This window comes from Anolis carolinensis, unplaced genomic scaffold, assembly GCF_035594765.1.
Source record: "Anolis carolinensis isolate JA03-04 unplaced genomic scaffold, rAnoCar3.1.pri scaffold_10, whole genome shotgun sequence".
NCBI lineage: Eukaryota > Metazoa > Chordata > Lepidosauria > Squamata > Dactyloidae > Anolis > Anolis carolinensis.
Window position 1 is genome coordinate 369739 of NW_026943821.1, and position 17492 is coordinate 387230.

At 53.8% G+C, this 17492-nt stretch overlaps 1 protein-coding gene across 6 annotated transcripts in view; it reads left to right on the forward strand.

Moving 5' to 3' along the window:
* The window catches only part of pou2f2 (POU class 2 homeobox 2), a 70136-nt gene that overhangs the window by 46874 nt on the left and 5770 nt on the right, over positions 1-17492 (forward strand). For 2 of the 6 annotated variants that reach the window (XM_062962675.1, XM_008123450.2), the window contains 14 exons: positions 5808-5873; positions 6268-6302; positions 6408-6464; positions 8809-8937; positions 9568-9768; positions 11411-11516; positions 11724-11815; positions 12556-12726; positions 13721-13862; positions 14126-14274; positions 14409-14585; positions 15218-15278; positions 15643-15847; positions 16547-16620. In XM_062962675.1, the coding sequence (XP_062818745.1) occupies positions 5808-5873; positions 6268-6302; positions 6408-6464; positions 8809-8937; positions 9568-9768; positions 11411-11516; positions 11724-11815; positions 12556-12726; positions 13721-13862; positions 14126-14274; positions 14409-14585; positions 15218-15278; positions 15643-15847; positions 16547-16620 (1665 nt within the window). Of the gene's footprint in view, positions 1-3561; positions 3743-5807; positions 5874-6267; positions 6303-6407; positions 6465-8808; positions 8938-9567; positions 9769-11410; positions 11517-11723; positions 11816-12555; positions 12727-13720; positions 13863-14125; positions 14275-14408; positions 14586-15217; positions 15279-15642; positions 15848-16546; positions 16621-17492 lie in introns of those variants that run through there. The other 4 variants (XM_062962676.1, XM_062962671.1, XM_062962673.1 and 1 more) reach the window with 4 other exon arrangements.

The following is a 17492-nucleotide window of genomic DNA, read 5'->3' on the forward strand; positions in this document are numbered from 1 at the left end:
CTGGTTTCAAAGACTATTCGCAGCGTGGAACTTTCTCCGCTCAAAATTTACACCAGGCCTATTTTGGCACAGAAAACAGTACTTGCAGAAAATTCTACTTCTGACCAGTGATGTTATTTCTGCACAGAAAAGGCTGATTCCTGTGCATAAAACCCACTTCTGAATTTTATGCAGAATAAGTCCTGAATTGTGAAGATTCTTTACCGTCCAGAAATCTTCTTGTTGAAGTTTACTAGGAATATTTTTTAATTCTTTCTGTCCTCTCGGTTGTCTCTTGCCAGCCTGTTTCATGAGAGATCATTGAAAATCTGAAGAAAATTCAGTGGAGGGGCCTCAGATTTTCAGGGAAATGAATGGGGAATAAAACACTCTTTAAAAATTCTTATATGCCTTGGAGTTAAAAAAAAGAATTTACAAATTTGTTTTTAGCATTAGAGTGCAAAATGCAATTGATCTGATGCAAGCCAGGCTCTGATCTTTGAAAGGCTGCTGGGATGTCCTGGGAGCCAAAGGAAAATTTTAAAAAAGAATTCCATGTTCTGATTTGCAGACTGTAACACCAAGAGGGGTTCTTGACGAATAAACGATGATCAGCCTTATCTACGGTGAAGCTTTTCCTTGGAAATAGAGATGTTTCAAACCATAATTTGTGAACATGTCTTGTTTGGGTTAAGCTTAACGATCGTGGTGTAGGGCTTGTTTGATACACTAAACAGTGTTGGACCTATGGTGGAATCGGAAGAGATGAGAAGAACCGGGAGCAGAGTGGCTGCTCTCTCACACTAAACGGTGGCCCTCCCTGCCTTGTCAGAGAGCAGCTCACAGCATCGCCTGGGCAGACGGGCCCTGAAGCATCACCTGGAAAAGGACAGTCTGGAGCCAACCCCCCGTCTTCATGGGTGAAATCCACTATCGGGAGAACGTCCAATTCGATGAATGCCTTCTCCCTGGAGGATTTCTTCTGCTTCTTCAGAGATTATCCCCAGGTTTTGTTAGAAGTGGCTTCTGAGACCTGAATGTTTTTGGGGATCTCTCCTCAGATGAACATCTCTGAAAAATGGAGGAAACGGCATTTGAACTCTGCTCACAAAACTCGTATCAAAGCCTTTCCTGTCCTTTGGGTGGAGAATGAGGTTATAGGTTTGGGTTAAAAGTTACTTTTTTGTCCCTGAACTCCCAGATCTCCTCATGGGCCTGCTGTTTGGGGGATTCTGGGCACAGTAGCAACGCACCTGTGTAGGCATGTCTTTGTGAAAGGAAGCTTCCCAGGGAAGGGATCATAGCCAGCCGTGGACCCCCCCCCAAACCCTCCGTGCCCCCGCCCATGGCTCCCGTTGTCCCGCGCTGGCTCTGGGCCGCCCCCCAACGCCGCTGCCCTCCCTGCCTCCCCCTTCGCTTGCTCCCTCGGGAGCACACTCTAATAATGTATTTGATCGACTGGCGGCCGCGGACAAGCGATTATTGTCTTGTAGGGAGTCAAAAGTATTGATCGGGGGAGAAATATGAGCAGCGCGATGGAGCCGGCGCGTCACATACAATAACCGCAGCCCCGGGGGAGCGCCCGCGACACCGGCCGTCTCCTCTCATTACCGCCCGCTGCAGCCGGCCACGGCAGCCACGACGGGAGGGGGGAGAGGCAAGGGCCGGGTGGCGGAGGGGTCCCTGTCCCTCAACACTGGAGCTTTGGCTGCTCTGGATGATACCCACAAGGCCCTCCTTGTGACCGGGGGGTGGCGGGGGGAGATGGGGCAGGGGCATGGCTGATTCCACACCAGCACTGGCCCAGCAGCCCCGGCTCTTGCTCATGCATGGCCACCTGTCGCACTTCTGCAGTTGCCTCCAGAGCAGCAGAACAAGATGGCGGCCTCAGAGTGGCCTTTGGTCTGGATGCCTGGGGACCAAATGGCAGGGCTGCAGTGGTGACACTTTGTACATGTGCAGATGCATTCTGAGCCCAGTTTTGTGTTGAAGGAAAGGCCTGTCTGCTGGGCATCACGTTCCCATCCTGGTCCATGCCTCACAGATTGGGCCTTTAACTCTTGTGGCTGTGGCTGAGATTTGATGCTGCGCAATTATGGATCTTGTTCCAATGTCCTTCAGATGAATCTTGTACTGAGCACAGAGGCAGTGTTTGCTGTGCAAGCTGAGTGTGATGCTGCCTCTCCCAAGAATGAGGCCCTGGCTCCTTGGAGATGTTATTCCATTAAGCTCAGGAGGCCTCGCAGTTAAAGGCTGTTCATGCAAAGCAGAGGCTGGACTCAGTGGCCTTTGTGTCCCCTTTCTCTTCCTCTGTGACACACGGCACATCCAAGAGCATAGGCACGCAACACGGCTTGCCAGGAGCTGCGTACCTTCTTGGCTTTGGACGCCTGAGTGTTAGTTGTGGAGGGGGCATGGACTGCAGGACCCACACGAGGTTCTGTGAGCGTATGCTTTATTTGTGTATTTCAGATGGACCTTGGCACAAGTGCTGTGGTGGCCAATCCTGGCTGAGCGTCCACTCTCTCCTCACTCAGGACTTTTGTGGCCATTCGTGGCCTCCACACTTTGGATTTGGCAAAGGAATGGTCCCGAGTCCAGTTGTAGGAGCCTCTGATAGTAATGTGCTCTCTCTGACAGAAGGATGTGGCTGAGTTGAATGGCCTCTGGGACGCTTCTCGAGGTTGTGTGGCCTGTTGGGATCCAATTGCAGGCCGGACTCCTCTCCTCTGAAAACAAGGAGTGAATGTGCTTCTGGGCGGCACCAGGTGAGGGCGGCATTTGTGGCACTCCGTCGCCCCCCAGTGGCCTGAATCCAGAATTACCAGTCCAGTAGCTAAGGTCCACCCAGGCGCTTGACCGTTGCTGGTGGCTGCTGGGCAAGGTGCTCCTTCTGCAGCTGCCTAACTTCATTCGTTGCATTTAATGGGGACACAGACAGCTCCTTTCCCATTAACAGCCCTCTGTTTGCTTCTTCCACCTTCTTTATTTGCCATAAACAGGAGAGAGAGAAAGAAAGAGGGAGGAAAACTTGTCTTTTGACTGAAGGACTGGAAGTGCCTCTTCTTGCTGCCTTCAAGGCCTTGGGTTTTGTGGGGAAGTCGTGTATGGGATGTTTTGGATGCCAGTGCCCAACCGCTCGGTGCCCAACTGAAGTCATACCCAGGTGTTTCTGAGCATGAGCAGAGCGCATTCGTGTCTGTATTGGTGATGAGCAGGGAGGTACATCTTGGCGTATTAAGCCTCCTTATGCTAGAACAAATCATTAAGGCCATTGGCTCCCTCTCTGCAAGGACACAAGAGCTTCTGTGCCGTTTTGAGAACTCTTTATACTTTGGGGCTTGACTACTTTGGGGATGCTTTGCATTTGTTGTGTGCCTTGAGCCACACTCCCTGCCTGCATGCGCTCGCACTCTCTCACATACATGCTCTCTCTCTCTCTCTCTCTCTCTCTCTCTCTCTCTCTCTCACACACACACACACACACACACACACGCCTGCCATGGCTCCTTCCTCCCAGCTGCTTCCTGCCGCATTTGCTGCTCTGGCTTCTGAGGCGCATGGGGACTCCCCCAGACTTGCCCCGAAGACAGAGGAGGAGAGGCCCTTCCTGGTCCGCCAGCCACCCTTCCCCTCTTGCTTGCTCATTGGGGAACACACACACCGCCTGGCATCTGCGCCACCGGCACCGGCCGTCCTCCCTCCCCCTTTCCTTGTGCCAGGCGGATCCTAGTCATGGTGAACTGGGGCCTGTGGGCAACAGGTAAGCAGCTGTGGCTTCATTCGCTTGCCTGGCTCTCTTCCGCACTCACCTCCCTCTTCTGCACCAGGGGAGCCCTCCTTGCCCGCGGTCTTGTTGCCTACCCTTTGACCGAAGGTGGGGCAAAGGCCCCGCTGCCCTGGCAAGGAATCCTGCTTTGTCGGGAGGGCTGCTGGGCCCCCCGGCCTTTCAGCTCCAGTGCCAGGAAGTTCCCTCTCAAGCTGTGCTTGTTTCCTTCCTTTGTGTCAAAGGTTTCCTCCGGGTGTTGCTGATGCACCCCACTCCCTGTGGCCCTCTCCCCTGGCCAGGGCGGGAGCTGCAGTCCGGCAGCCATTAAAGGAGCCCTACCCTGTCTCACTTGGGGCCCTTCTGGGCTGACTGTACAGCTCCCTAAACGTCCTGGGAAAGGAGGCCTCCCCCTTCACTCACCACCTCCTTTTAAAAGCCTTAGGAAATGAGTCTTTCGAAGGCTCAGCTTAGGATGCAATAATGTAATTTTTAAAACATATATTTGAAATGGTCAAGGAGCCCAGGAGCCCAGGCTTGGTTTGTGTCTGGGCAGGGAAGCTCCTACTTGGCGGAGGGGCGGAGGGGCGGGGGGGGGGGGGGGCAATTCCGACATTTCCCTTCAACCCTCCCATTTCTAGCATGGCACAGCCTGAGCTGTTGCAATATCGTCCATGCCAAGAGCTCTTAACTTTTCATTCCTTTTTCGCTTTGCTCACATCCTTTTCTTGCAATGCCTAAACTCTTTATTTCTAATTGCTGGAAGTTATTGCAATGTTTGAAATGTTGCGACCAAAGGAAAACGTCAAGTGGGTTTGTGGATTTGCACAAACAGATGAATGAGCGGACACCTCAATGGGAGATTGGAAGCATCTGCAAGGAGCCGCTGCCCCACTTTGATTGCTGATTCCGGGGGGCAGGTGAAGCTCTGATGGTGGCAGACCAGGCGTTGAGGAGACCTGCCTGATAAACAGGGCCGGCTGGAAATCTCTTCCTCAAGATATCTGGGAATGACTGGTTTCTAAACGTGAAATCATCCCATTAGGAGGCCCTCTTTGTAGCCGCCCTATCGCAGCCGTGTTTGTTGCTCGGAGGAGAAAAGGCAGAGGATCAGGGCCCTGGAGCGGAGGGAGGGAGGGAGGGAGGGGGCAGCCACATGGTTCCTGGGCATCTGTTTTTAGCCGGGCTTTCAGTAAACGAGAGGCTGTTTTTAAAGCATCTAAAAATGTGAAAGGGAAGCAGAAGTGAAAGCCAGCTAGAAGAGGAGGAGGGTGGCCAGCAGTTTGGAGGACGGGGAGGCTGAAAAAGCAGCAGCAGCAGCAGGTTGCAGGCCCTGCCAGACAAGCCTCAGAGGCCTCCAAGAACTCCCACCTTTCACAGCAAGGTCAGGGCAGCCGCTGTGGCTTCCTGGATGGAGTCTGTCCACCTGTGGCCTGGTCACCTTTTCCTGCTCCCCTCTACTCATGATATGGCCACAGTTGGACAGCCACAGTTTAGTCACTGCTTTGAGACCCCTTCCTCTGTCCCTTGGGTCCAAACTCCAGCTTCAGCCGTGTTGGTTCTGCTCCTGCCAGCACTCTTTGCTGCCCAACTTTCACAACCAGAGACCAGAAACCTGCAGCCAGCCTGGCTTTGGTGCAGAGTGTTCTGCCTTTCCCTTGAGCATCTCCCCTGGTTCCTTCACCGTCTCAGTCCTCTTCTCATTTCTTGACCACAGTCTCTGTTTTGGTTAACAGCGAATCCAAGTGACAGGAAATCTTCCCCAATCTTAGTGCTAAAATATGCTGGGGAAGCTCTAAGGGTGCATTTTATAAAAAAGCAAATAACTAGAGCTTAGGAAAGCTCCCTTTGGCTGGGCCATTCTGGGTGCCCAAAAGGAAGAGAGGTCTTTGGGGCAATGGCAGCAGGCTTGGCGTTTATTTTAATTTGAGGGTGGGGGGATTCAGCAGAGTTGTGTCCTGCTCCCCGCCCTGTTCTTTGAAGCCTTCTTCAGGCCTTTCCCGTCATCTCAGTGGCCGCCCCTCTCTCTCCCCCTCCCCACTTGTCTCCTCCTCTCTTCCAGAAGTAAGAATGTCTAAGCCCCTGGAGCTGGAGAAGGCACGGCTGGAGCTGCAAGAAGAGCACACAGGTAGCAAGGCCTCCGGGCCCGATTGCTTCATGGGGCATAGGAACAAGAGGCCCTCAAGGGGTGGGACCTTCTTCTCCCCTATGACCGGCCCCATAGCAAGGGGTTTGACTCGGAAAGCCCAGAATGTTGGTATCATTTCACATTCAGGATTTGCTGAGCATTCGGTTTACCATGTCCAGAGTTGGGGAAGTTCCTTTTGGGGGCTTCATGGATCAAGGCTGGAGAGGAGAAGAGCACACTGCAGGGAATCCTGGAGAAAAATCAGAGCGGGCCCAGCAGGCTCCATTGGGGCTCCGTGGGGCGAGGGATATGGGTCTAGGAAGGAAGGCCCAGTGCAGCTGCAAGTGAGGGCTCTGGATTGCTTTTGTGACGAGCTTGTCTTCTTTGGTTATAGATACAGAAAGAAATGGACCCGACACAAACCACCAGGTGAGAAACATGGGGCATAGTGGGCGGCGGGGGGAGGGGGAGCCATGGCGGCAGAGCCCCTGCCTGCCCGGTTGCTCACTCCCTTCCCCTCTTTGACCCTCGCAGACCCAGCAGAGCAAGCCTTCTCCGTTCTCTCCGTCCCCCACCAGCACCGGCACCAAGGTAAGGCCTGCCTCCCTGCACCATCAGCAGCAGCCCTCAGGCCAGTTGTGAGGAATCATGGGGACCGATGGGCCACAGGTTAGGAAAGGAATCGCTTGGAGGAGTCTTCTAGCCCGCGGGAAGCCGTGTCTTTTCTCATTGCAAGAGTTAGCCTCACAACACTGAGGTAGCCCAGGGCTGAACCTCACTGCGAGTCAAGGCTTATTTAGATATGAGCTGCTGCATTTGTAGCAACCATTAACAACAATAATAACAACAATAGTGACAACAATAACACAATGTAACAACATTTGAAAAAATCTGTTCCTGGTTCAAAAGCGTTATTCTTGATTAATTGTGCTGTTCTTACTTTAAAAGTGATTGCTATACTCCAGAAACTTGGTTGTTTTGTGGCTGCCACAAACTAGGTTGGATTGGTTGAGACTGCAGGATGTGCTGCAGGATTTTGGCAGTTTAATTTCCATGTCTTTAATGACAGAACCAATTAGGAAATGGCATTTATAACCCAGGAACAAAAGCTGTGTTACATAGTGTAATTCTCTCTGAGGACACCATGAAGTCAAAACAAGCTTTTGCCCCCCTCAGACCCGCATCCACGCTGAGATTTCCCTGTGTGTTTCTTGCCACCATTCACCCAAAAGTAGCCACAGGAGCTGCAGGTGAGGCTGGATTTTCAGCTCTTCTGTCTGGAAGGAAGAGTCAGATATGTGCAGGGAAGAAGTGCATTTTCTTTTTTAAAATTACATTTATTGCTCATTCTTCCTTTGGAAAGAGGCTCAGATAAGTCTCTCTGGTCAGTCCCCAATATCACTTTGACTTTCCTACTCTTCCAATTAAAAACCCGTTAAGGAAGATGAGGAGGAGGAAGAGGAGAGCTGGCTGCCGCCTCGGTCCTTCTGTTATTATTGGCAGCACAGGGAGGCTTCTGCCTGGAAGTGCATCTTTCTGGGGGCAGCGAAAGGAGAGCTCCAGCCCATCCTTCAACATGTCAGTTTCCGAGAGAGAAAAACCAAGCTGGCATGAGCAGACTTGGGCCCTCCATTTTGGACTTCCGCTCCCACAATTCCTAACAGCCAGTAGGCTGTTAGGAATTATGGGAGTCTAAGTCCAAAACACTTGGATAGAAGGCCGATGTTGGCTCATGCCTGATCTGCCGTTACCTTTGGGCAAGTAAACAGGCTTTGGAACACAAGGGGAGCTTGCAAAGAGCTGCTTCTGTTCAGAAACTGGAGCTTGCAAAGTTATTAAAGATTTTTGTGGCTGATTATTACCTGCCTTTTGATTATTAATAGAGAAACCGAAGGAAATTTGCATAATACGCAAACCACTGTAATCTGCCTTTTCTTCAGAGGCAAGAGGAAGTATCAGATAAGGCCTTTTGCCCGTGACATGAGCTGGGAGTGTGTGGCTCTCCCTACAAAGTAGCCAAGGGGCTTGGGGTTGCCCAAACATCTGCCTCAGTTGCCCCTGCAGCAGAGCCAGGGGGCGAATCAGAATAGAATAGAATAACTTTGTTGTCCGTATCAGTACAAAAGGAGAGGTCTGTGGCGGCACAGGGGCGGGCGCTTTGCTGCCTTGCACTTTTGTTATCAGCCGGGTAGGAACCCATGAATCAAGGTTGGTTTTGGGGGGAATCCCCTGTTTCCGGGGACCAGCAGCAAAACAGGAAACTGAGTAGCAATGTGTCAGAGTGAACGAACTTCCAGGGGTCAGGGGTTAGGGGTGGGATGCTTATGTCTGTCTGGCGGGCTCTTTGTGGCCACAGAAGGCAGAAGTCTAAGAAGGTTGTTTTTAGAAATAGCAGTTGGGCTCAGCACAGAGTATGAGCTCTTTAAAATGGAACAAGATGCCAAGGAGAGACACTTGCTCTAGAATGGGCAGAGGCCTAGTCATGGATCCAGCCCAGACAGACCACCTGCCACCAAATGCACATAATTCAATGTACCCCCAAGATCTTTAGGAGAAAACAAACAAGGATAATTGGAAAGCAGAGCACCAGCAAAGATGTTGGGAACTGTGGGAGTCCAAAACACCTGGAGGGAGGGCCAAAGTTTGCCCACGGTTGGTGTACAGGAAAATTAGAATGTTTAGACACGGAGCTCTGGTGCCTTCCCAAACTACGTCTGCCAGGACTACATAGGCTGTAGATACAGCAAATAAAGTGGAATCCAAGTGTTTTAGTTGTGTATTGCGAGAAGATCGTTTTGCACAGGTGAGTGAAATCTGAAAGCCACAGAAATAGGGGGAGAATGGGGGAAGGAGTCAGGCAGTGATGCTGGCGATCCCGGGTGATGGAACAGGAGAGGCGGCCCTGGCAACTCCCTTCTTCTTTCTCTTCCTGCAGATCAAAGCCGAAGACCCCACAGAGATGCCTCCAGCTCCAGCCCCGGTACCGGCTCCGGCCCCGGCCCCAGTCCAGCCGCCCCACCTGCCCCAGGCCCAGCTGATGTTAGCCGGCAGCCAGCTTGCAGGGGTAAGTGGAGCCCCACAAAGCAGCGAGACTCAGCTCCTGAGCAATGGCTCCCAACCATTAGTCCTCCGGGGCTTGCCTAGCAGGAATTCCCAGAACGGAAGTCCAAAACACCCGGAGGACCAAAGATTGGGAGGCCCTGCTTCAGAAACAAGTGCAAACGCTTGTGATCCAAAGACGACTTGTGCAAGGCAGTGTGGAGGAGGCATCACAGCATTGTTCATCATTCAGGAGCAGCCTCGCAATTCCATAAACCAGGCGGCTTAGGCGGTTGGGTTGGTGGCTGCAAGATCCGATCCGACCCCGAGACAAGATGAGAAAATCAGGGCCCCGATTCTTCTTCAATCCCCTGATTTAAAGTCTTTCTTTGAATAACATGGGTAAAATTATGTCGGTGGCATGTGAATGAATGATAAGTGCAGTTGGGGTCCCTCTCAGGCCGGGAGTGGGCTTGCTTGGCTTCCTCTGCGCTTGCTGTAGCACTAGCTCACCCGCTTTTTCCTTCTCTCTTCTGTCTGGATTATTCCTCTCCCTCCTTCGACCCTTCCTCCCTTCCACCCTTCCCTTGCCCTTCCGCTGCTTCCTCTTGCCCCTGCCTGCCTCCTCCTCCACCGGCGCCCCTCGGCGCCCCAGCTGACGGCCCTGATGCCCGCGCAACAGCAGCTGCTCCTGCAGCAGGCCCAGGCCCAGCTCCTGGCAGCCGCCGTGCAGCAGTCCAATGCCGCTGCTGCCGCTGCCGCCTCTCAGCAGCCGGGCTCCGACCTGCCGGCCCCGCAGAACCAGCCCCAGGCGCCCCAGCTGGCCCTCTCGCAGCCCATCCAGCTCACGGCGCAGGTAAGCAGGCAGGGCCCAGCCCGGCAGCGCTATCTTGCAGGCCCCGTCTGAGATGGGAACAGGAGCTATGTGCTTGCTTGTGGCACCAAAGGGGTTACGCTGAAGGTGAGGGAAGAAGTGCAAGATGGACGTGAGCCCCCGATGCCTGTTTCAGCCACTCTCAGGGCCACTCCCGCACAGGGCGGCTCTGGGTGGGAGACCCCCGTTCCTTATAGTGTCCAGATCAAGGGAAGTTATGGTGCTTCTCTATTCTGCTTTGGTTAGACCTCACCTGGAATACTGTGTCCAGTTCTTGGCACCACAGTTTAAAAGAGAGATTGGCTCTAAGCTGGAAGGTGTCCAGAAGAAGAGGGTAACTAGAAGGATCAAAGGTTTGGAGACCATGAGTCCCTATGAGGAGCGTCTTAAAGAGCTGAGTCTATTTAGCCTGAAGAAGAGAAGGTTGAGAGGAGACCTGAGAGCTATGTATAAATATGTGAAAGGAGGAGCGAGGGGGCTTCCTTTCTGCTGCCCTGGAAACTAGGACTCAATGGATCCATGGGTTCAAATGACAGGGAAGGAGATTCTACCTGATCATTAGGAAGAATTTCCGGGCTGTAAGGAGAGCTGTGGTGGAAGCTCTTTCCTTAGAGGCTTTTAAACAAGGCTGGATGGCCATCTGCCCTGCCCCAGAGGCTTGGTCCCACAGCCAGGTCTTGATCATCTTCCCGAAGGACAGGAGGGAGGGGGCGAATCTCATCTTGCCAGGGAGGGAGTTCCATAGCCCGGGGGCCATCACTGAGAAGGCCCTGTCTCTCTCTCGTCCCTGCCAATCGCGCCTGTGACGGTGGCGGGACCAAGAGCAGGGCCTCCCCGGAAGACCGTAATCTCCGTGGTGGCTCATAGAGGGAGATGCGTTTGGATAGGTAAACTGGGCCGGAGCCATTTAGGGCTTTATAGGCCAAAGGCAGCGCTTTGAATTGTGCCCGGTAGCAGACTGGCAGCCAGTGGAGCTAATGCAACAGGGGTGTTGTGTGCTCCCTGGATGCCGCTCCAGTAAGCATCCTGGCTGCTGCTCGTTGGACTAATTTAAGCTTCCGAGCAGCCTTCAAAGGCAACCCCACGTAGAGTGTGTTGCAGTAGTCTATCCAAGATGTAAGGAGAGCATGGACCACCAAAGGAAGAAAAGGCAAAAGAACACAAACCCCAGTGGGGACCGCATGTTCAGCCCAGGCAGTTAAAACGGAAGAGGAAGTTCCCATCACAGAAACTGCATTGCTAAGTCATCAAAGGGGGGAGGAGATGGTGGCTATCAGGATGAGGAAAGTCAAAGCCCTTTCTGGGAAAGTATGCATAGGAATGTGCGGGGAGGAATCCCTCAGTCTAATCCTACCTCTAGTTAGCTACTCATTGAGGTCTGGAAACCTGATGACACAAGAGACTTGTGTAGTCCAGGGATGAAAAACCCAGCTGGGATGGCGCTTTTCCTGCATGGAGGAAGGGGTTGCACTAGATGGCCCATGTGGTCTCTTCAAACTCTATGATTCTATGGTTGCCAGGCTCCTCTGGGGCGAGGCCTGTCCCCCTGCTCTTCTCTCTTCCTCCCTCCCCTCGTTTTCCTTTTCTCATCCTTTCCCTTCCTTCCTCCCTTCTTCTGCCTCAGGACATCCAGCAGCTGCTCCAGCTCCAGCAGTTAGTCCTGGTCCCAGGACACCACCTCCAGCCGCCTGCGCAGTTCTTGTTGCCGCAAGCCCAGCCAGGGCAACAAGGTAATAAGCCAGGATGGGGCAGGACGGGTGCCCTGCGTCAAGGCCGGGGTGCAGCTCCCATTGTCCCCAGTCAGAGAGGCCTCCTGGGAAGGCCTAAGGCGGGCAGGCCAGCCTGGGAGGGGCTGGTGCGTCCCTGCCTGAGCACTGTGTCTCCTCTCTCCTCCTCCTCCTCCTCCTCCTCCTCCTCCTCCTCCTCCTCCTCCGCAGGGCTCCTCTCCACACCAAATCTCTTTCAGCTACCTCAGCAAAACCCCGGGAGCCTCCTGCCGAATCAGCCTCGCGCAGGACTCCCAGCACAGGTGAGCACCGGCCAAAGGGCCAAGGATGGGAGGGCGTAGAGGAACACCAAGCACTGCAGGCGCACCGCTGAAGGGCAGCGGCTTCATCTGGGCCCTTCCGCTGGGCATCATTCCCCCCCACCCTTCGCTGCAAGGTCCTTGAGAGACAGAGGCCAAGGAGGTTTCCCAGAGGGATTGACTTAGGTCTGGTATGGGCAAGCTTTGGCCCTCTGAGTGTTCCTAACAGTAGGCTGTTAGGAATTGTGGGAGCTGAAGTCCAAAGCACCTGGAGGGCCAAAGTCTGCCCATGCCTGACTTAGCCATTCGGTGCCTTTCTGTTCCTGCTCCTTTCCATTGATTTGGAAGGTGGAACCAGGCCTGCCATTGCTGAATAAATCAGCAAAGTCTCTCTGACCAATGCACATGTGGGGAGAAAAGGAATCCCCAAACTGAATAGGACCATCCAGATGCAGAAGCATACCTAAGCAAATTGTCTTGAGCAAAAAAACCCATGGCAGGTGCTCTGTACATAGAGCTACACCATATTATAGAGGTGATATTACAGCTCACAGACTATCATAAACACAAAAATGTAGCTCTGTAACTTCACAACAAGAAGGTCTGCATCCTGTATCAGCCATTCAATGTCATTTTACAAGAAGTTACAACAATTAAAGACTGCTGCAGTTTCAGCACGGATCCTCCTGCGTCCCTCTTCGTGTTGCCTATGACGCTTCTCGTTCTCCTTCCCTGCTCTGCAGCAAGTGACTCGGCCCGGCCTCCCCGAGTCGCACCTGTCTCATTCGCAGCCGCCACCTCCGCCCAAATGCCTGGAGCCCCCCTCCCACCCCGAGGAGCCCAGCGACCTGGAGGAGCTGGAGCAGTTTGCCCGCACCTTCAAGCAGCGGCGGATCAAGCTGGGCTTCACGCAGGTAGGTCTGGGGCAGAGACGCATGCCTGACTCCAATACAGTGTTGGGACCAGGAAATGTAAAGTGCACAAAGAAGAAATCTAGGAATGGGTTAAAGCACCAACTTCGGCCCTCCCTCCAGGCATGTTAGGAATTGTGGGAGCTAAAGTCCAGAACACCTGGAGGGAGGGCTGAAGTTGGCCCATGCCTGGGTTAAAGAGAGCTAAAGAGAACAAGAAGGAGAAAGAGTGAAGGAATTCGGGGAAAGATAGCATTGCTTAGCATTTCCAGGACAAAGCATTTGGGCGAGAGGTAGAAGGAGATCGGATTGACCTTGCCAGTGACGGCAAATCTCATACTTTGAATAATATTTTCCTTCTTGCAGGGGGTTGGACTGGATGGCCCGTCAGGTCTCTTCCAGCTCTACGATTCTATGATTCTAGGAGGAGAGAAAAATGGCAGGAAATGTTTTCCAAAAACAAGATTGTTTTCAGAACGCAATAATTGTTTACAGAACAGAGCGAGACAAAGATTCTGAGCTGAAGGATAACCTGAGGGAGGGGGGAAACTACAGAGAGGAAAGAGGAGAAAAAGAAAGTTTGATCTCGTGTGGGTGTCAATTTGAGACTATAAAACCCATGATGCAGAAACAGTCAAACGTGGCACTTTCTGGACGCTTGTCTTGGCCTGACTTAATTGTAAAACCACTCCTTACTTCTTCTGCAGAATTAAACTATTGCCTTTTAATCTCCTCATTTTCATCCATCCATGTCTGGGGTGAGAAAAAGGCAGCCTCCCAAGGCCATCTTTGTACCCTTTCAAAGCGTCTGCCCTACTCCACAAGGGTACATTTGCAAAACCTCCAAGTTCCCTGCCTGTTTTTTTCTGAGGGGGGAAGAGGGGCTGCTGCATATCTGCTCCCCCCCGAATCAAGACGAGAGATTTCTGGACTCTTCCCAGATGGCCGTTCTAAATAGCAGCAATGCTGTTCTTGTTGTTGTTGTGTGCTCATGCAGGGAGATGTGGGGCTGGCCATGGGGAAGCTTTATGGGAACGACTTCAGCCAGACCACCATATCGCGCTTCGAGGCTCTCAACCTCAGCTTCAAGAACATGTGCAAGCTCAAGCCTTTGCTGGAGAAATGGCTGAATGACGCTGGTGAGCGAGGGAGGGGAGGAAGGAGGCCAGGCCTTCCAAAGGGGGTGAAAGGGGGGACGAGGCTGATCTAGGTCTCCAGAAGGCTTGTATCACGCATGGGCCAACTTCGGCCTTACCTCCAGGCCGTTAGGAATTGTGGGAGTTGAAGTCCAAAACACCTGGAGGGAGGGCCGAAGTTGGCCCATGCCAGGCATAGACACAACCAGCTTTAAAAAGGACAGCGACTAGGAGACATTTTGGGGACCCGAGTTCTTGCCTTGCAGAGACCATGTCGGTGGACTCCACGCTTCCCAGTCCCAACCAGCTGACCAGCCCCAACATGGGCTTTGACGGGCTGCCCGGCCGGCGCCGAAAGAAGCGGACCAGCATCGAAACCAATGTCCGCTTTGCTTTAGAGAAAAGCTTTCTCGCGGTAAGAGAGCCCTAGTCCCCACAAGGGACACCCTGCAGTCATGCTGAGGCTCCCTCTTTTGCCCCATGGCTGGCTCAAGGCATGGACGTGGTCACACTGCCCTCCCTCCGCTGTCCCCCTCCCTTGCCCTACAGAACCAGAAGCCTACCTCAGAGGAGATCCTGCTTATCGCAGAGCAGCTGAACATGGAGAAGGAGGTGATCCGCGTCTGGTTCTGCAACCGCCGACAGAAGGAGAAGCGGATCAACCCCTGCAGCTCTGCCCCCGTGTTGCCTCCCCAGGGCAAGCCCCCGGGATACAGCCCACTCTTGGTACGCTCCCCCTCCCCCATTCCCTGGGCTCATCCTCCGCGCCTTCCCCCTCCAATGGCCCTGCGTGATGGGAGTGGCAGTTGCCTCCAGAAACATCTAGAGAAGGGCCACCGGGCTCTCATCCTGCCTAACCATCTGTTGTGTCTCCCATTTTGTCAGTTTGGCAGGCTCTGTCCCTCTCTGCCCCCCTCCCTTCCTCCCTCCCATCCTGGCGTTTGGCAAACTTCTTCCCTCCTGAGACTCGCCAGTGCTGTTTTCTCTTGCTGCAGCCTTCCTTCACATCTCTTCTTTATGGCCTTTCAGTTGTACATGATCCCATGAGTGACTTTTACCCCCTCTTGTGATAAAGCCCCCCAGTGGGCAGGGCTTCCCTTCCTTCTGAAGGCACATCACTTCCACTAATGGGAGGGATCATGGAACTGCATCTCCCCCATCAGTGACTGGGGGACTCAAGGAGGTGCAATCCGGCTTCTAAGAAACTCTGTGAACACAACAGCCGTGTGCTCAGATATGGCCTGCCTCTTGGCTCGAAGAACTGCCAGAGGGTTTGGGGCGGTCCGCCCTGTGGGTGGGATCTCCACTTGTGTCCCATCCCTTGCCTTGGTCTCGTGACCCTCCGCTCTTCTCCCTAGGTGACCAGCCCCGGCACAAGTCTGCCTCTCTCCCAGGCTTCCAGCAGTTTGAGCACAACAGGTAGCTCTTTCCCTTTGCTCTTCTGGGGGCCCTTCTGGAATGTGTGGGAGGCGGAGCACAAAGTGGCGCTGGCTGAGGGCCCCCAGGATGCAGCGGAGCGCCCTGAGAGTGTCCCTCTCCGGCCAACCAGAGCATCCAGAGAGCCTCTTGCTGTGTGGGTCACCATCTTGAGTGGCTGCAGAAAAATCACAGGTCCTGAGGGCCCAGCTCAGCCCCCGTGTTGCACCTGAAGAGGGTGGCTGTAGCAGAGAGAGCCCTAGTGGGGCACAGTGGGGTGAGGCTCAGTGGGGGAGGCCCTCCAGCAAGAACCGTTCTGGCTTGCCAAGGGCCCAGCTCTAACCTCCCTGCACTTTCTCCTGGGCAGTTACTACCTTGTCCCCAGCGATCTGCTCCCTGACCCCGAGCCGGACAGCTGTGGGAGTGGGGGGCGCCGCCCTCAACTCGGCCACTCCACCCCCCAGCAACAGCACAAACCCCAGTCCCCTGAGCGGCAGCGGCGGAACAGGAGCAGGAGGCGGCGGAGGCATCCACCCGGCCATCAGCCTGCAAGGCCTGAATCCCAGCCCGGGGTAAGGGGCCGCCGGGGAAGGAGGGAGGGAGGGAGGGAGGGTGGCCCTGGCTGGTTCAGGGCCAGTGGGAGCCACGGGCGGCACAGGAACCCAGGACGAGGTCTGGGTCAGGAGGCTGCTGAAGGGAGTAGAACGCTACTTGCTGTGGTTTCTGGAGCTGCTCTTTTCAAGTGTCCGGATCCATTCCTGGTCATTCCTAGCACTGGCTTCAGTATTTTAAATTGAGAACAAAAGTCTCCTTCACTTCTTTCTCTGTCTTCAAGTGCATCACCAAGGCCCCATCTACAGTGCCGTTCTGATGGAGATTATATGGCAGTGTCGACTGATATAACCCAGTTCAGTGCAGTTCAGTCTGCATGACAAGGGCAGTCTTGAGGGGGCCTGAGATGATGTTCTTGCACTCTGCCTCTGTAACTCTGAAATTCAGCAAACAGGGATACATCTTTTTTGGGTCAACTGCAGTGCGCACAATACATGCTCTGAGCTTTTCAAGCTCCACTGGCCTCTCCATCAGGCAGAGATGTTAAGATATCATACAGGAGAAGAAAAGTGGGGGTCAACATGTTGTCTCCTTGATGTTCTGTGCTGCAGAGAGGGCTGCCTGGTTTTAAAAAGAAGCCTCTGGATGAATGTTTTCCCACAATACGCCTCCCCACCCCAATCCCAAAAGTTAACCTGCCGCCTCTGGTTTGCTTGCAGAAGCACAGTGCTGGGGGTGAATGCAGGGTTAAACCCCGCGCTCATGGCCACCAACCCGCTGGCCACCATACAAGGTTTGTGGAACCAAGACCCAGACATGATGTCATCATCCCATCCGCGGCTCCACTGTCTGTGTCTGAGAGAGAGGGAGGGGGGGGAGGGTGCCTTTGCGTGCAGGGGGCCTTCTGTGCTGCGCAGTCGGGGACTCTGCCCGAGATGCTCTGTGTGGAGGGCACGGCGTAGGTGTGTTGACGGAGCGTCTGGAGGAACCCACTTGGGATGGCGCTCCGTGAGCCCTCTCTTGCCCGCCACACAACATGGCTACCGCCTGACTGGGGAGACCCTCACGAAATGCTCAGATACGCTCCGCCCCGTGAAAACAAATGGTTACCTTTCACTAGCTCCACTACTAGTAGTACTGCTGTTGCTGCTGGTGTTAGTACACCCCCTTACTTTGAGCAAGTCACTCGCTCTCAGTCAAATTAAACATATGTACATCATGGTTAAACCGACCGATATTAAAATGGAATTAAGCCATGTATCGACTAGTTATGAGTAGCTTGTTCCGGAGACGGACAAGAGGCATCTTCAGCCCAGGACTGGAACTCAGAGCCACTCCCCATTCTGTGCATGGGACCACATTCTCAGAGAGGGAACTGAGCCTGGACCTCCTTTGGGCAAAGCACAGAGCCATGGGCCTCCCCCACACTTGCTGCCCTTGGAGAAAGTCCTCTTTGGAAGCAGATCTCCCAGAATTCTCTGGAACTAAGGCCTCTGCGAAGAACAGCGTGATTGGCGTTTATGTGTTTGGGTGAAGACGTGGGAGGGCAGAATGCGTGAGAGCGGCCAGGCAGTGGAGCCCAGCACCAGCCCTCCTTCCTCTGCCTCCCCCCCCCCCCCCCCGCAGGCTAGGGGGCATCATCCTCATCATCACCACCACCATAAT